The 18,067-nt window shown below is 48.4% G+C and overlaps 1 protein-coding gene across 1 annotated transcript in view; it reads left to right on the top strand.

Annotated features, from left to right (window-relative positions):
- The first annotated feature begins 12,761 nt into the window (after window positions 1–12,761).
- Window positions 12,762–18,067, top strand: part of sft2d2a (SFT2 domain containing 2a) — a 44,189-nt gene continuing 38,883 nt past the window's right edge. Inside the window, exon 1 of the mRNA XM_086007016.1 lies at window positions 12,762–12,998. Coding sequence (XP_085863142.1) covers window positions 12,933–12,998 — 66 coding nt within the window. The 5' untranslated portion in view covers window positions 12,762–12,932. The remainder of the gene's footprint in view (window positions 12,999–18,067) is intronic.

Raw genomic sequence — 18,067 nt, forward strand, 5'->3', positions numbered from 1 at the left:
GACAGCTTGTTGACGTCACAGCAGCTCGCGTTAGGGATTCCCCACTATACTATGTTGATTTGAATTACACGTCGGAAAACCCAAACTTCTCGACACAGAGACCGCGAGATCTTTGAGCGAAGCTTACTTTGGGTCCAGTGGCAAAAGCCTTTGCTTCGCCGCTGACACCAAATTCTGGACCAGTATGATGACAAAGGACAGTCAGGGATGAGAAAAGACCATTCAGCCCTTCAACACTTAGATCTCTAGTACTTCTAGCTTCCAACTACATTTTGAACTTCCTGGACTATGCTGCCTTGGCAACTAATTCCAAACAAATCAAGAACTTCATTCCAACATATTTGTTTAAAATTTACTTTTCATTCATTTAGTTTATGTTCTCTGGTCCTACTGACCTAATTTACTTTGCCAATATTCTGGGTTCAACTTATCTATATCAATTTTTACTTTATATATTTCAATCAGCTCCCCCCGCCCCCCCCCCCTCACTTTCCCCGTAACTTTGTCTCTATAATTCTGCGTTATCACAGAAAGTAATCCCTTCTTTCCACAAAGCTCATACTATTTACACTTGGGAACTATGGGGGGGAAATTTGTGACCGCCACCAAAGGAGCCAGTGTCACCGGCAACTCGGGTTAATGGCCGCTGAAAATGGACACAGCGCTACCTGAGAAAAATTTGTGCTGGGGGCTAAAGATTTCAAACCCAGCGTTAAACTTGAACATAGTATTTCCAGTAAGTGTGGTCTGACTGGTGCATTATAACGTCTTGGGGGGGGGGAAATTTGGTTGCTTTGCGCCTCAAGGGCGCTAACGGGGGCGCAAAACAACTAGCGCCCGGGCGCGGCGCCACTAATGCCTCCGGCAAAATTCAGCGGGAGGTTAGTGGCAGCGGTAGCCGGTCGCGCGCTGCGCATCCAGCATTAACGCCATTGCCGTGCGCAGTGCCCTGCTCGTGCCCCGGCCGGCAACTTGGCTCATGCCCCCTGACCTACCGCCAGACGCTATGTCCAACAGGGTCGGGGGGCAGCGCTAATTAAAGGGTAGGTGCTGGGCGGCCATTTTCAGTGCCAGGCTCTTTTGCCGGCACCCCGCTCCCCGGTGGTCTAGCAGGGCCCCGGTGCGCGCTGCACTAGGCCCCTCCCCTTTAATCAGGGGAGGGAAGCCTGCAGTACCGTGGCACTACGTGACGGCACGTGTGGCACTGTTGCACGTAGTGCCACGATATTCAATGGGAGCGCCCCAAGAGGGAGGGGAGCGCTTCCAGTAGCGCTCCGCCTCCTGCTTGGGGCGCTACCATTGAATTTCAGGCATGGGGGCGCTAACTTTTTCGGGATGCTAAAAGTAGCGTTCCGGCAAAGTTATTGCCCCAAATTTCCCCCCCTTGGTATCAACACTGTACATTTATACTTCATTGTTCTGGCTATACATCCCAACATTATATATATTTTTTAATTGCTTTACCACATCATTCTGACATTAAAAGCAACAAGTCAAATGGTACAATTTTAAAGGGGGTGCAAGAACAGAGAGACTGGGGGGGTGTTTGTGTACAAATCTTTGAAGGTGGCAGGACAGGTTAACAAAGCAGCTAATAAAGCATCTGGGATCCTGGGCTTTCTAAATAGAGGCAAGGCTAAGAGGAGATTTGATAGAGGTGTTTATAATCATGAAGTGTTTAGATAGAGTAAATAAAGAGAAACTGTTTCTAATAGCAGAAGGGTCGATAATGAGAGGGCACAGATTTAAGGCGATTGGCAAAAGAACCAGAGGCGACATGAGGGAAAACTTTTTTACACAACGAGTGGTTAGGATTTGGAATGCACTGCCTGATAGGGTGGTGGATACAGATTCAATAGTAGCCTTCAAAAGGGAATTGGATAAATACTTGAAGGAGAAAAAATTGCAGGGATATGGGGAAAGAGTAGGGGAGTGGGACTGACTGGATTGTTCTTCGAAAGAGCCGGCGCAGACTCGGTGGGCCGAATGGCCTCCTTCTGTGCTGTACTATTCTATGATTCTATGATAAGTCTACTATTACTCCCAGATTCTTTTCTGATGCTGCTTTTGCATTGCAGCTACTGGTCCCAGACCCAAAATATTTCATGGCTGAAAGCTATTGTCCTGCCAAGGATAGAGCTCTGTAAAATTATGGTTAAGCATACACGTGATTGCACACATGAACAGAGCTCCTCTTCAGCAATTAAAATTTAAGGCCTAGAAATTGGTTTGAATGGTCTGCTGGCACAAACTGGGCACACAGAACAATCCCTGTGCCAGAATAGGTAGGCCCGAGGCGCACTCGATAGTGGGCCTTGGACCCCATTTAAATGAGACCAATTTCTAGGCCTAAACATATAAATTGCCTCCAGGTAGGTTTAAAAACTGTCCAAAAGGGCCCCTGGCACTTTTTAAACTAGGTGAGTTACATTCTGTGCAGTGCCAAACCCAACAAGTCCAATTGAAGAGCCACTGCAATGATACGAGGAATGAATGTTTATAGTTATAAAAAATGCCTGAAAATTGGGCTGTTTTAATGGAGCAGAGAAGGTTAAAGTCCAGTAGAGGTTTTCAAGATTATGAAAGGTTTGGAAAAGGTGAATAATGAAAGATTGTTTCCACAAATTGGTGAATGAGTGACAAAGGGTCATTTATTTATGATTATCATTAGAAGAATGTGGGAAGTTACTGAAATATTTAGTTTCACACCGTGGGTTATTAAAATCGGGAATGTTTTAACACAAGTAGCTATTGAGGCAGAGACTAAAACACAATTTAATGGGAACTGGAGAAGTATTTGAAGTAGAAAACTCTAAGAGCATATGGGAAAGGACAGGGAAATGGGATTACTGCAGATAGCTTCAGCTGAAGAGCAAGCATTGGCACAGGCCTGATGAGCTAAATGGAAGCCTTATGTGCTGTAATTTCTGTGATAACGTATCTCCCCAAGTCTGACAATACACCACTCACAAGTACTCTGTTTTCTATTTTCAATCAACTTCTTATTCAATCTCATGCTCTACCTTGGATTTCCATTACCTTTAATTAGATGTTTTCTCATGTGGAACATTGTATATAGATCTCTGAATGTCCAAATAAATATAGGCCTAGAAATTCACTTTGGGCCCGCCAGCTGGCGTGCGCCCAAAAGTTAGCGCTGAGCGCGGAGCCAGTTGCGCCCGTCAGATATTCAGTTTTTGCGCCCCAAGTCGGAACCGGGCGCTATTCCAGGGTGTGCCCGCCCCTGCTTGGGGCGCTGAAACTGAATTTCAGCGCTCTAGGCGCCGCTGCGCCACCCGCTGCGGAGCGGCAGGCTGCGGTACTGCAGGCCTCCTCCTTCTCATAAGGGGGAGGTGCCTGCAACGGGGAGTTCGCCGCTGGATAGTGCCGGCAAATGAGCCCGGCACCACGGAGAAGTGCCGGGTTCGCGGAAAGCAGCCGGCAATGCCGCGGGGGGGGAGGGGGTGGAGGAGGCCGGGGAAGGAGGTGCGGGCAGGCGGCCGCCGAAAAAGCGGCCGGCCGCACCTCCACCTTAAAGCGCCCCACTAAGGCTACAGTACGGCCCCGTTTTCTGATCGCTGTTTGCGGCCGCTGCGGAAGAGGCGGCCGCAACTAAATATGGGGGTCGGGCCGGTATCGGGGCGGAACCGGGGCACTGCGCACACCGATGACGTCATCGGTGCCGGCGCAGCGCTAACGGCTACCGCCGCCATTACCGCTGCGCTGAATATCAGCGCAAACTCCTCTATTGGCGCAGAAGCCCTCTTTGGGCGGTAACTGGCCACAAAGCTGGCGGCGCCTTACTGAATTTCTAGGCCATAGTCTATTAATTACTATTTGCAATATTGCTGGACAAACATATGACATTCCTCTGTCCACTATTTTAAGGCAAATATTAACACATATTTTAAATGTGTTAATATCTCCATTAAAATAACTGATGAACAAATGTCATGCGAACTGTTAAGCATTCATCCACTAATATTGCCACCAGCAACTTTTGAGCTTATGTCATAGGAGTGCCTCTATATATTTGTAACATCCTTAAAGAAGCTGAGGTTTGTCAGGCAGGATCTTCCCCTTCTAAATGCTCACGGTTCTTATCAAATGATTGCTACACAGGTACTCCTTAGATTGGTTTCTGTTATTTTCCCTGTTATTGATGTTAGGATAATGGGCTTGGTTCACACTTATGCCCCTCTTTAAATATAAGTACTTCTTACGCTTCGGTGAAGGTGTTGACGATGGTTTGGAGTTCAGCCTCAGAGTGCGCGCAGACACAAGCGTCGTCTGCATACTGTAATTCGATGACGGATGGAACAACCTTAGATCTGGACTGGAGGCGACAGAGGTTGAACAGTTTCCCGTTTGTTCTGTAAATTAGCTCCACTCCAGCAGAGAGCTTACTGAGGGTGAGATAGAGCATTGCAGCCAGGAAGATCGAGAAGAGCATTGGTGCAATGACACAGCCTTGCTTGACCCCGGTACGTACGTGAATTGGGTCTGTAGTGGATCAGTTGGTCAGAATCACAGCTTGCATGTCATCGTGAAGCAGGCGGAGGATGGTGACAAACTTTTGAGGGCAGCCGAATTTGAGGAGTACACTCCATAATCCCTCTCGGTTGACGGTGTCGAAGGCCTTTGTGAGGTCAAAGAAGGCCATGTACAGCAGTTGGTGCTGTTCCCTGCATTTCTCTTGTAGTTGACGCACGGTGAAGATCATGTCCATTGTGCCCCTTAGTGGGCAGAATCTGCATTGCGACTCTGGGAGGAGCTCTTCAGCCACTGGGAGAAGGCGATTGAGGAGGATTCTTGTGATGACTCGAATTACAGTATGCAGATGAAGCTTGCGTCTACGCACACTCTGAGGCCGAACTCCAAACCATAGTCAACACCTTCACCAAAGCATACGAGAGCATAGGCCTTACACTAAACATCCGTAAGACAAAGGTCCTCTACCAACCTGCCCCCGCCACACAGTACTGCTCCCCGATTATCAAAATCCATGACGAGGCCTTGGACAACGTGAACCACTTTCCATACCTCGGGAGCCTACTGTCAGCAAGGGCAGACGTCGATGACGAAGTCCAACACTGCCTTCAGTGTGCCAGTGCAGCTTTCGGAAGAGAGTGTTTGAAGACCAGGACCTCAAACCCAGCACCAAGATCATGGTCTACAGAGCAGTAGTGATACCTGCCCTCCTGTATGCTTCAGACACATGGACCATGTTCAGCAGGCACCTCAAAGCACTGGAGAGGTACCACCAACACTGCCTCCGCAAGATCCTGCAAATTCATTGGCAGGATAGGTGCACCAACGTCAGTGTTCTCGCTCAGGCCAACATCCCCAGCATCGAAACTTTGACCACGCTTAATCAGCTCCGATGGACGGGCCACGTCGTCCGCATGCCCGATACGAGACTCCCAAAACAAGCGCTCTACTCGGAGCTCCGACACGGCAAGAGAGCCCCAGGTGGGCAGAGGAACTGCTTCAAGGACACCCTCAAAGCCTCCTTGAAAAAGTGCAACATCCCCACCGAGTGGCAGGCAGTGACTAGTGGGGTACCGCAGGGATCGGTCCTTGGACCCCAGCTATTCACAATATATATTAATGATCTAGACAAGGGAACTAGATGTAATATCTCCAAATTTGCAGACGACACAAAGCTGGGTGGGCATGTGTGCTGTGAGGAGGATGCCGAGAAACTACAGGATGATTTGGACAGGTTGGGTGGTTGGGCAGAAGCATGGCAGATGCAATATAACGTGGATAAATGTGAGGTTATCCACTTTGGTGGCAAAAACAGGAAGGCAGATTATTATCTGAATAGCAATAGATTGGGAGAAGGGGAAGTGCAACGAGACCTGGGTGTCCTTGTGCACCAGTCGCTGAAGGTAAGCATGCAGGTGCAGCAGGTGGATAAGAAGGCAAATGGTATGTTGGCCTTCGTAGCGAGAGGGTTTGAGTACAGGAACAAGGATGTCTTGCTGCAGTTGTACAGGGCCTTGGTGAGACCACATCTTCAATATTGTGTGCAGTTTTGGTCGCCTTACCGGAGGAAGGATGTTCTTGCCATGGAAGGAGTTCAGCGAAGATTCACCAGGCTGATACCTGGGATGGCAGGAATGACGTATGAAGAGAGATTGGGTCGATTGGGCTTGTACTCACTGGAGTTTAGAAGAATGAGAGGGGATCTCATTAAAACTTATAACATTCTGACAGGACTGGACAGACTAGATGCAGGAAGGTTGTTCCCGATGGTCGGGGAATCCAGAACCAGGGGTCACAGTCTAAGGATAAGGGGTAGGCCATTTAGGACAGAAATGAGGAGGAATTTCTTCACCCAGAGAGTGGAGAACCTGTGGAATTCTCTACCACAGAAGGCAGTAGAGGCCAATACATTAAATATATTCAAGAAGGAGTTGGATATATTTCTTAAGGCTAAAGGGATCAAGGGGTATGGGGAGAAAGCAGGGACCGGGTACTGATTTTGGATGATCAGCCATGATCGCATTGAATGGCGGAGCAGGCGCGAGGGGCTGAATGGCCTTCTCCTGCTCCTATTTTCTATGTTTCTATGACACCTGGGAATCCCTGGCCCAAGACCACACAAAGTGGAGGAGAAGCATCCGGGAAGGCACCGAACACCTCGAGTCTCTTCGCCGGGGGCAAGTGGAAGCCAAGCGCAAACAGCGGAAGGAGCGCACGTCAACCCAAGCACCCCACCCACCCGCCCCTTCAACCACCGTCTGCCCCACCTGTGACAGAGATTGTAGGTCTCGCATTGGACTCATCAGTCACCTGAGAACTCATTTTTAGTGTGGAAGCAAGTCATCCTCGGTTCTGAGGGACTGCCTAAGAAGAAGAAGAAGAAGTACTGTATATTTCTTTGCTTCCAGCCCTGCGGAAACTGACCAGTACCCAGTGATTCCTGAAATGGGGCTTGGGTCTCGCCCCCACTGCACTGCAGAAGAATAAAACATGACGGGCAGCCAGCAGCCCTTGATTGGCTACTTGAGCCCAACAATCCAGTCCTCTGGTGCTCCTCGCATGTCATGCACTACATGCGTGGAGTGCCACATTGTACAGTCTGACCTTGTTACCACACACTGCAGCGGTCCGGTGCTTTTGTGCAAGGAGCGTGTTGTCAGCTTCTACTCTCAATTTGGACGACATTTCCTAATTTTGATTATATTTCCACACTTCCATAGGGATTCCCACTTCATTGTAGGTTAACTGAAGTCCTTAATTATTATTACATTATTGTTTATTTGTAGTCTTATCTCAAGATATAAAATGCTGTCATCTTCCTTTACATGCCTAGGGGTCTATAGCAGATTCCCATTGTAAGCCCTGTCTTCTGTACCTGAAGACCAGTGCACTATAGAGAAGACAGAAATTTTTCCAATATATTAGTCATTTGATGAAAGAAGTTGTATGCCTTTATAACAACATCATCCAAGCTACAGACCTAAACAAGATGCGGACAGATTATGAATATTATTCATTCCTGAGGCCCATCATCCCTCCCAGGTGGACGTAAAAAACTCCAATGGCACTATTCAAAGTTCTCCCTGATGTCCTCAGTAATATTTATCTTTCAATCAACATTATTAAAACAGATTATCTGGTCATTATCTCATTGCTGTTTTTGGGACCTTGCTGAGCAAAAATTAGCTGCTGCGTTTCCCTGTATTACAACAGTGACTACACTTCAAAAGTACTTCATTGGCTGTAAAGCGCTTTGGGCATCCTGTTTTGCTCTGTTATCTGCTTAAGGTGTTTTTTATCTACATAACAGTTACTGCATTTCAAAAGTAATTCATTTTGCGTAATAGTTGGAAATGTTTTGATGGGGAAAAGTGCTACAATACTGTAAGAATTATTGACTCGTACCTTTATTGAAAGATATTGTATAGTTGCTTAATACGTGTAATAAATGTTATATTGCACATACAGAAGATGATGGGGGTGAAATTCGACTCGGGTGTGGTTGCAAAACGAGCGGTATTGCATCTGGTGCCCGTTATACGTCCCGTCCAATCTTCAGTTCCATTGACTTCACTTCCACTGAATATCGGGCAGGGCATATAACGGGCGACAGAGGTGATTGGCTCACTTTGTGTCCCCGCCCAAGTCGAATATTTCTAGTGTGAAATTTGTATTTAAATAGTTTATTATTGCTGTATGTAGATGAAATAAATTATTGTAGGAAAAATGCACTGGGACTTAGGTTCATGTCTGAAGTCATGATGTCTAACTTGGCTCTCAATTCATCCTACATGAATTGATTCAGTTAAAAAGTTCCAGCCATTGCAACGGGCCTTACACGTTTCTGGGGTGCAGAACGGGCAGCATGAAGTCAAATTCAGGAGCGCACCAGAAGTGCATGCAATGCCTGCAACAAACTCAGGCATCATTTAAATATTATAATCAGGGCCTTTTCCTGCAAGTGGTGTCTGTGTGCATTTGAAAAATCATTTCCTTAACCCGCCCAGCACATCATGGTGGGAACCGTTGGTAGGCAGCTTTCAGAAGTGTTATTTAAAGGGATCCTCACCTCCATTAAGGCATGTCTCTGGTTATTCATTTTAGGTTGCTAGGGTGCTTTTGGGTCAAGTTTTTGCCTGTTTTGGCTACTGTTTGGCTGTTAGCTTTGCAGAATCTATTTGTGATGGGCAACAACTGTTTCCCTGAATATTCCTATTCAGAATTGCTGAACATGCTGCTGGACTTACCCTTGATGCTCCCAAATGAGGAGGAGGAGGAGCAGCAGCAAGGAAGATGGCAAAGACCTGCACAGGCTGCAAGTAGAGTGTAAGGTGGCTGTGTTTCAACAGGGAGACAGTCACATAACTATTTTTAAAAATGTATTCATTCATGGGATGTGGGCATCTCAGGCAAGACCCGCATTTACTGCCCAGCCCTAGTTGTCCTTGAGTAGGTGGTGGTGAGCAGTCTTCTTGAACTGCTGTAGCCCGTGTGGTGAAGGGACGTCCACAGTGCTGTTAGGCAGTGAGTTCTAGGATTTTGACCCAGTGACGATGAAGGAACAGTGATATATGTCCAAGTCAGGATAGTGTGTGACTTGGAGAGGAACGTGGAGTTGGTGGTGCTTCCATGCACCTGCTGCCCTTGTCCTTCTAGCTTGTAGAGGTTGCAACTTTTGGAGGTGCTGCCGAAGAAGCTTTGGTGAGTTGCTGCAGTGCATCTTGTAGATGGTACACTCTGCAGCCACGGTGTGCCGGAGGTGGACAGAGTGAATGTTTAAGGTGGTGGATGGGGTACTGATCAAGCAGACTGTTTTGTCCTGGATGGTGTCTTGTTGGAGCTGCACTGATCCAGGCAAGTGAAGAGCATTCCATCGCACTCCTGACTTATGCCTTGTCAACTTTGAGGAGTCAGGAGGTGAGTTACTCGCTGCAGAATACCCAGCCTCTGACATGCTCTTGTAGCCACAGTATTTATGTGGCTGGTCCAGTTAAGTTTCTGGTCAATGGTGACCCCACAGAGTGTTGATGATGGGGGATTCAATGAAGGTGATGCCATTGAATGACAAGGTTGGTGGTTAGACTTTCTCTTGGTGGAGATGGTCATTGCCTGGCACTTGTGTGGCGCGAATGTTACTTGCCGCTTCTCAGACCAAACCTGAATGTTGTCCAGGTCTTGCTGCATGCGGGCATGGACTGCTTCATTACCTGAGGAATTGCAAATGGAACTGAACAATGTGCAATCATCAGCGAACATCCCCATTTCTGACCTTACGATGGAAGGAAGGCCTTTGATGAACTATCTGAAGATGGTTGTGCCCAGGAACTCCTGCAGCAATGTCCTGGAGCTGAGATGATTGGCTTCCAACAACCACAACCATTTTCCTTTGTGCTCGGTATGACTCCAGCCAGTGGAGAGTTTTCCCCCTGATACCCATTGACTTCAATTTTACATCAGGGCTCCTTGGTGCCACACTCAGTCAAATGCTGCCGTGATGTCAAGGGCAGTCACCCCCACCTCACCGCACCTCTGGAATTCAGCTCTTTTGTTTGGACCAAGGCTGTAATGAGGTCTGGAGCTGAGTGGTCCTGGTGGAATGCAAACTGAGCATTGGTGAGCAGCTTATTAGTGAGTAAGTACCACTTGATAGCACTGTCAATGACATCTTCTATCACTTTGCTGATGATAGATAGTAGACTGATGGGGCGGTAATTGGCCAGATTAGATTTGCCCTGCATTCTGTGGACAGGACATACCTGGACAATTTTCCACTTTGTCGGGTAGATGCCAGTGTTGTAACAGCTTGGCTAGAGGCATGGTTAGTTCTAGAGCACAGGTCTTCAGCTCTACAAATGAGATGTTGTTGGGGCAGTTAGCCTTTGCTGTATCCAGTGCGCTCACATGAAGTGAATCGAATTGGTTGAAGTCTGGCATCTCTGATGGTAGGGACCTCAGGAGGTGGCCGAGAAGTGCTGAGTGCAATATCCACTCGGCACTTCTGGCACTTCTGTCTGAAGATGGTTGCAAATGCTTCAGCCTTGTCCTTTGCACTCACATGCTGGGCTCTGCCACCGTTGAGGACAGGGATGTTCATGGAGCCTCCTCTTCCCATTAGTTATTTAATTGTCCACCACCATTCACAACTGGATGTGGCAGGACTGTAGAGCTTTGATCTGATGCGTTGGTTGCGGGATCACTTAGCTCTGTCTATAGCATGCTGCTTCTGCTGTTTAGCATGCATGTAGTCCTGTGTTATAGCTTCACCAAGTTGACACCTCATTTTCAGGTACACCTGGTGCTGGTCCTGGCATGCTCTTCTACACTCCTCATTGAATCAGGGTTGGTCGTCTGACTTGATGGTAATGGTAGAGTGGGGAATATGCCAGGCCATGAGGATACAGATTGTGGTGGAATATAATTCTGCTGCTGCTGATGGCCCGCAGCACCTCATGAATGTCCAGTTTTGAGCTGCTAGATCTGTTCTTAACCTATCCCATGTTTGGACCAAGGCTGTAATGAGGGCTGGAGCCGAGTGGTCCTGGCGGAAATCGGTGAGCAGGTTATTGGTAAGTAAGTGTCGCTTGATAGCACTGTCATTGACATCTTCCATCACTTTGCTGATGATTGAGAGTAAATTGATGCCATGAGACTTCATGCGCTTCGGAATAAATGTTGAGGACTCCCAGGGCCACTCCCTCCTGTCTGTATACATCCGGTGGGTCTGTCCTGTTGGTGGGACAGGACATACCCAGGGATGGTGATGGAGGAGTCTGAGACATTGGCTAATAGGTATGATTCTGTGAGTATGACTATGTCAAGCTGTTGCTTGATTAGTCTGTGGGACAGTTCTCATAACTTTGGCACCAGTCCCCAGATGTTAGTGAGGAGGACTTTGCAGGATTGAGTTTGCCTTTGTCGTATCCAAATCTGATGCCTAGTTCGAAACCGAGTGGTCTGTCCAGTTTTATTCTTATTAATACCTGTGCCACCTGTTGGAACCCAACACCAGGGCAAGCACTGCACTGCCTATAGTAGTAAAGGTCACTCTGGCTCTAAACATTTCTGCCTCTGGCTCCTTCCAAAGCACTTCTAGGGACATCAGCAACATCAGGCAGTTTGTTGTGCACAGATGCACTGTTTGTGAGGCATCAGCAGTTCATTACCTTCCCCATGGAGGCTGACAAGCAGGAAGAAAGTGGACTTGGATTTACCCACATTGCTGGACTGTCACTGGGGCAGGCCATCATAGATTTGAACACAAGGATGAACATTTTAAATTTGAGGCACAGTTGGACCGGGAGCCAATGTAGGTCAGCAAGCATAGGGATGATGGGTGAACGGGGCTTGGTGAGAGTTAGGTTACAGGGTGGAATCAAAGTCCCTCCCCACTCTGGTTTCCCCTCTGCCAATCAGTTCCCAACCTTCAGTTACACTTCTTCGCCTGCTCATGGGTGGCCTCCCAGTTCTTGGAACTTCTCGTACACCAGCTGCAGGTGCAAAACCATGAACAAAGATACTACAGGTGGCAGAACTGTTATAAGGTAAATACAATACCATTTGTAGATATCACATGATCAGACGTGTAGTCAGAATGGCACGTGATCAAACCTGCAGGAATACCGCCAGCCAGAATTAGCAACAATGTAACCATTAGCAGCATATTGAAACTTACAGCACAGAAGGAGGCCATTCGGCCCATCGCATCAGTGCTGCCTCTTTGAAAGAGCAGTTGTGCTTAGTCCCACTTCCTCGCTTTTTGTCCGTAACCCTGTAAGTTCCTCATCCTTAAATATCTCTCCAACTCCTTTTTAAAAATTATTTATGGAATCTACTTCCACCACCTTTTCAGGCAGAGGATTCCAGAGCCTGACAATTCTTTGAGTGAAAAACATTCTCCTCATCTCCCCTCCAGATCTTTTTACAATGATTTTGAATAACATCGACCCGCTCGCCATGCTTTACATTATACGAAAAATAATATTGGGGCAGAACTTGCGGTTGGTATGGCGGCGTACTCTCAGAATTTACGATCCCGAACTTGCCACCTGTCAAGTTCCGACTCGGCAGATCATCCGCTGCGACTGTCAAAACTTCATTGCTGGCGAGAGGTTGGGCGAATGGCCCCGCCAACAGCGCAGCAATTACGCTGGAAAATTTAACAGCTGGTGCAAATGGGCGCAAGAGCCTGTTTGCACAGCGTAAGGGGAGGAGCGGGCTTGGGGTGGAAATGAGAAAAATGTAATTAAAAACCAACAGAAGCAGAGGATGGATGATGAAGTGTCAGAGTGGGCCAGTGGGTCCCGGATGAGGGAGAGGCAGAGTTAATACGGGACCTGGTCGACAGGGGGCGCTGTCTGCAAGATTCACCGCAGTACGCATGCGCTGGGCTAGTTAGCGCCTGCGCAGTCGGTGAGGGGCGAGTGTTGGTGCCGAGGGTGAAGATGGACAAACTGAAGAAAGTGCTGAGCGGGAGCGACTCGGCGGAGGATAGCGGCACCCTAAGCGAGGTGAGTCCGGGGATACACTCCCCCGAGTGAGGCTAGGCCCGGGATACACTCCCCCTGAGTGAGGCCAGGCCGGGGATACATTCCCCCTGAGTGAGGCCAGGCCGGGGATACACTCCCCCTGAGTGAGGCCAGGCCGGGGATACACTCCCCCTGAGTGAGGCCAGGCGAGGATACACTCCCCCTGAGTGAGGCCAGGCGAGGATACACTCCCCCTGAGTGAGGCTAGGCCGGGGATACACTTCCCACCCCCCGAGTGAGGCCAGGCCGGGGATACATTCCCCCTGAGTAAGGCCAGGCCGGGGATACACTCCCCCTGAGTGAGGCCAGGCCGGGGATACACTCCCCCTGAGTGAGGCCAGGCGAGGATACACTCCCCCTGAGTGAGGCCAGGCGAGGATACACTCCCCCTGAGTGAGGCCAGGCCGGGGATACACTTCCCCCTGAGTGAGGCCAGGCCGGGGATACACTTCCCCCTGAGTGAGGCCAGGCGAGGATACACTCCCCCTGAGTGAGGCTAGGCCGGGGATACACTTCCCACCCCCCGAGTGAGGCCAGGCCGGGGATACACTTTCCCCTGAGTGAGGCCAGGCCGGGGATACACTCCCCCTGAGTGAGGCCAGGCGAGGATACACTCCCCCTGAGTGAGGCCAGGCGAGGATACACTCCCCCTGAGTGAGGCCAGGCCGGGGATACACTTCCCCCTGAGTGAGGCCAGGCCGGGGATACACTTCCCCCTGAGTGAGGCCAGGCGAGGATACACTCCCCCTGAGTGAGGCTAGGCCGGGGATACACTTCCCACCCCCCGAGTGAGGCCAGGCCGGGGATACACTTTCCCCCGAGTGAGGCCAGGCCGGGGATACACTTCCCCCCCCCCCCCCCCCCGAGTGAGGCCAGGCCGGGGATACACTTCCCCCCCCCCCCCCCCCGAGTGAGGCCAGGCCGGGGATACACTTCCCCCCCCCCCCCCCCCCCCCCCGAGTGAGGCCAGGCCGGGGATACACTTCCCCCCGAGTGAGGCCAGGCCGGGGATACACTCACCGAGTGAGGTTAGGCTGGGATCCAGGTGCCCTGAGTGAGGTTTGGCTTGGGCATGGAGCCTGAGTGAGGATGGGCTGGGTACACGGTGAGGACATAGGAATGTTGTGACAATGTTGGTTAAAGCTCTGTGTAAAGACAGGTTGTGCAGAGCAGGGATCGGTGCTGGAGCTCAGGTGTGTTACACACACCGCCTCCCAACCATGTTGTTTATCTCTGATATTGGAGCTTCTGTGAGGAATCTCCCTTGGAGCCTTTCACTGTAATTGTGAAATATCCGGCTCAGTGCTTATTAACCAACTGTAAAGGAACAGCCAAGGATAATGAATAGATTGCAATAGAATAACAACTTTCATTAATATAGCGCCTTATTAACGTCCTGAAGTGCTTCACAGGATGGTTATCAGCCAAAATTTGACACCGAGCCACATTAAGTGATATTAGGACAAGTGACTTCAAGCTTGGTCAAAGAGTTAGGTTTTAAGGAGTGTCTTAAAGGAGGAAAGAGAGGCAGAGTGGTTTAGTGAGGGAAGTCCAGAGCTTAGGGCCTAGGCAATTGAAGGCATAGCTGGCAGTGATGGAGCAATGGAAATTGGGGGTACACAAGTGGTCAGAATTGGAGGATCACAGAGACCTTGGAGGGTTGTCGGCTGGATGAGGTTAGAGATAGGGTGGGGCAAGGCCATGGAGAGATTTGAATACAAGGATGAGAATTTTAAATTTGAGGCATTGCCGGATCGGGACCCAATGGAGGTCAGTGAGAACAGTGGCGATGGGTGAATGGGACGTGGTGCGAGTTAAGATACGAGCAGCAGGGTTTTGGATGAGCTTACGGAGGGTAGAAGCTGAGGGACTGGACAGGAAAGTATTGGAAGTCTGGAGGTAACAGAAGAATGGCTGAAGTTTCAGCATTAATATGTCTGGTACTTAATCATTTTTTGAACGTCAAATTTCCTAACCATATCAGTGATTCATTATACCCTGTCTCCATGATTTGATACCACTCTGATTGACATCACTGACAATGGGGAGAAGACTCTGTATTCTGGGGCAATTGCATTTATTCTTGTAGGAGCTTGGGCTTCATACCAGGCTGGGAGACTCCTGACCTTGGGACAACATCCTACTGGCTTGGTATATTATGTATATCAATTGAACAGGTGTACCATATACTGTTTATACCATGTAATGGAAGAAACAACAATGAACTGTAAATGTGAAATTATAATTGAGGAGCAATGACATAAATTGCTACTGGAAAGTAGAAGGTCGAGTGGCTATATGATTGCTGTTTTTAGGAATCTAAAGGGATTAAACGTAGACCATGACATGCTGTTTCACCTTGCTGAAGACTGGTGCTCCAGAACTAGCCGCGCCTCTAGCCAAGCTGTTTCAGTACAGCTACAACACTAGCATCTACCCGAGAATGTGGAAAACTGCCCAGGTATGTCCTGTCCACAAAAAGCAGGACAAAGCCAATCCGGCCAGTTACCGTCCCATCAGTCTACTCTCAATCATCAGTAAAGTGATGGAAGGTGTCATCGACAGTGCTATCAAGCGGCACTTAGTCGCCAATAACCTGCTCACCAATGCTCAGTTTGGGATCTGCCAGGAATACCCGACTCCAGACTTCATTACAGCCTTGGTCCAAACATGGACAAAAGAGCTGAATTTCAGAGGTGAGGTGCGAGTGACTGTCCTTGACATCAAGGCAGCATTTGACCGAGTGTGGCATCAAGGAGCTCTAGTAAAATTGAAATCAATGGGAATCGGGGGGGGGGGGGCGGGGAAACTCTTCACTGGCTGGAGTCATACCGAGCACGAAGGAAGATGGTTGTGGTGGTTGGAGGTCAATCATCTCAGCCCCAGGATATCATTGCAGGAGTTCCTCAGGGCAATGTCCTAGGCCCAACTATCTTCAGTTGCTTCATCAATGACCTTCCCTCCATCATAAGGTCAGAAGTGGGGAAGTTCGCTCATGATTGCACAGTGTTCAATTCCATTCGCAACTCCTCGGATAATGAAGCAGTCCATGCCTGAATGCAGCAAGACCTGGACAACATTCAGGTTTAGGCTGATAAGTAACATTCGCGCCACACAAGTGCCAGGCAATGACTATCTCCAACAAGTGAGAGTCTGATCACCGCCCCTTGACATTCAACGGCATTGCCATTGCCAAATCTCCAACCATCAACATCTTGGGGGTCACCATTGACCAGAAAATTAACTGGACCAGTCACACACATACTGTGGCTACAAGAGCAGGTCAGAGGCTCTGTATTCTGCGGTGAGTGTCTCACCTCCTGACTCCCCAATGTCTTTCCACCATCTACAAGGAACAAGTCAGGAGTGTGATGAAATATTCTTCACTTGCCTGGATGAGTGTAGCTCCAACAGCACTCAAGAAGCTCGACACCGGCCAGGACACAGCAACCTGCTTGATTGGCACCCCATCCACCACCTTAAACATTCACTCCCTGCCCCACCAGCGTACCATGGCTGCAGTGTGTAACATCTACAAAAGGCACTGCAGCAACTCGCCAAGGCTTCTTTGACAGCATCTCCCAAACCCGCCCGCAACCTCTACCACAAGGGCAGCAGGCGCATGGGAACACCATCACCTGCAAGATCCCCTCCCAGTCTCACACCATCCTGACTTGGAAATATATTGCCATTCCTTCATCATCACTGGGTCAAAATCCTGGTACTCGCCCCCTAACAGCACCGTGGGGTGTACCTTCACCCCATGGACTGCAGCAGTTCAAGGTGGCGGCTCATCACCACCTTCTCAAGGGTAATTAGGGATGGGCAATAAATGCTGATGTTGGCAGCGATGCCCACATACCAGGAACGAATTTTTTTTTAAAAAGTGGAAACTGAGGACAAGGCCTGTGGTTGGAGGGGGTGGGGGTAAATTCAAAATGAATCTGTGGAAACAGCAAGTGAGTGAGTGATAAATCTATGGAGCGGCTTCCTAGGGAGACAGCATTGATTCATTCAAATGCAAATGAAATTTATTTCAAAAATTTTACTTAGTCTAAAAACCCTTGTTGGACAAGTGCAGCAGAAATCTGTTCTAGAAAGGGTTACTTTTAAACTCCTATGGAGTAATTCTGTTTTTGTATTGTGCTTTGTTTCCTGTTGTCTTACCACTTGTGTATTGTCTTTCTTGTTTAGCCTCAACACGTTGGTCTGGCGTCTCGGTTTTTTCTACCTTTCAGAGAAGCTGAGTTTGGTGGGCATCCCATGTGATGTCTGGTGTACTGTACCTTACTTGGGGCTAATTTCGAGTTCCGTGCTGCATTAACCTGTACATGCCATACAGAAGGGCGCAGGTAGCGGTTCATAGACTCAATCTGCTTGTTGACGTTGCCTTTCTGCAGTGAGCACAAGTTTAAAAGTGGTGAGAGAAATCCTCGACGGTGTTGGGAAGGTCTTTGGCCAGGCAAGTAAAGTCACGGATAGAACTTTGCAGCAACTGCACACATGCAAATCCTGTCCATACACGGTTGTTCCGTATTACGTCTGGTCTCAAAACCACTTTACAGTGTAAATGAGGCGAATTTGAAAACCACGCACTGAATCATAGAACGGAACAGCTACCACTGGAATCTTTTGTTGTTCATCCTTTGAACTGTGTGACCTTCGCTACATATAATTTACGTACCATTCAATTTTCCTTTTAGCTCTTTAGGTTTTCAAAAGTTTTATACAAATATAGACAAGCTTATGATTCATACTAAATGTTAGATTTGTGGAATTTAATATACTGCACAGCAGTTAGAGATGGGTATGTAATTTCTGTACTTGTTTTTATTAAAATGTAAATATCAATTTTGGGGCTGATAAAATGTGTGAATAATTTACAGTAGTACATCAATAGGTCAGGGTTGTATTATAAATGTGTACATTGTTACTTCCTTGGTATTCAAAAAGGTCTAATTTTGTATTGATCAGTCTTTTTTTGTGGTTCACTCTGTCTGCCCTGGGTGATTTTTCTTTTGTATCTAGGCCTATGTTCCAGTCCTGCTCAG

Source organism: Somniosus microcephalus, chromosome 14 (genome assembly GCF_052327205.1).
Source record: "Somniosus microcephalus isolate GS21.2 chromosome 14, FLI_Smic_1.0, whole genome shotgun sequence".
Taxonomy (NCBI): Eukaryota; Metazoa; Chordata; class Chondrichthyes; order Squaliformes; family Somniosidae; genus Somniosus; species Somniosus microcephalus.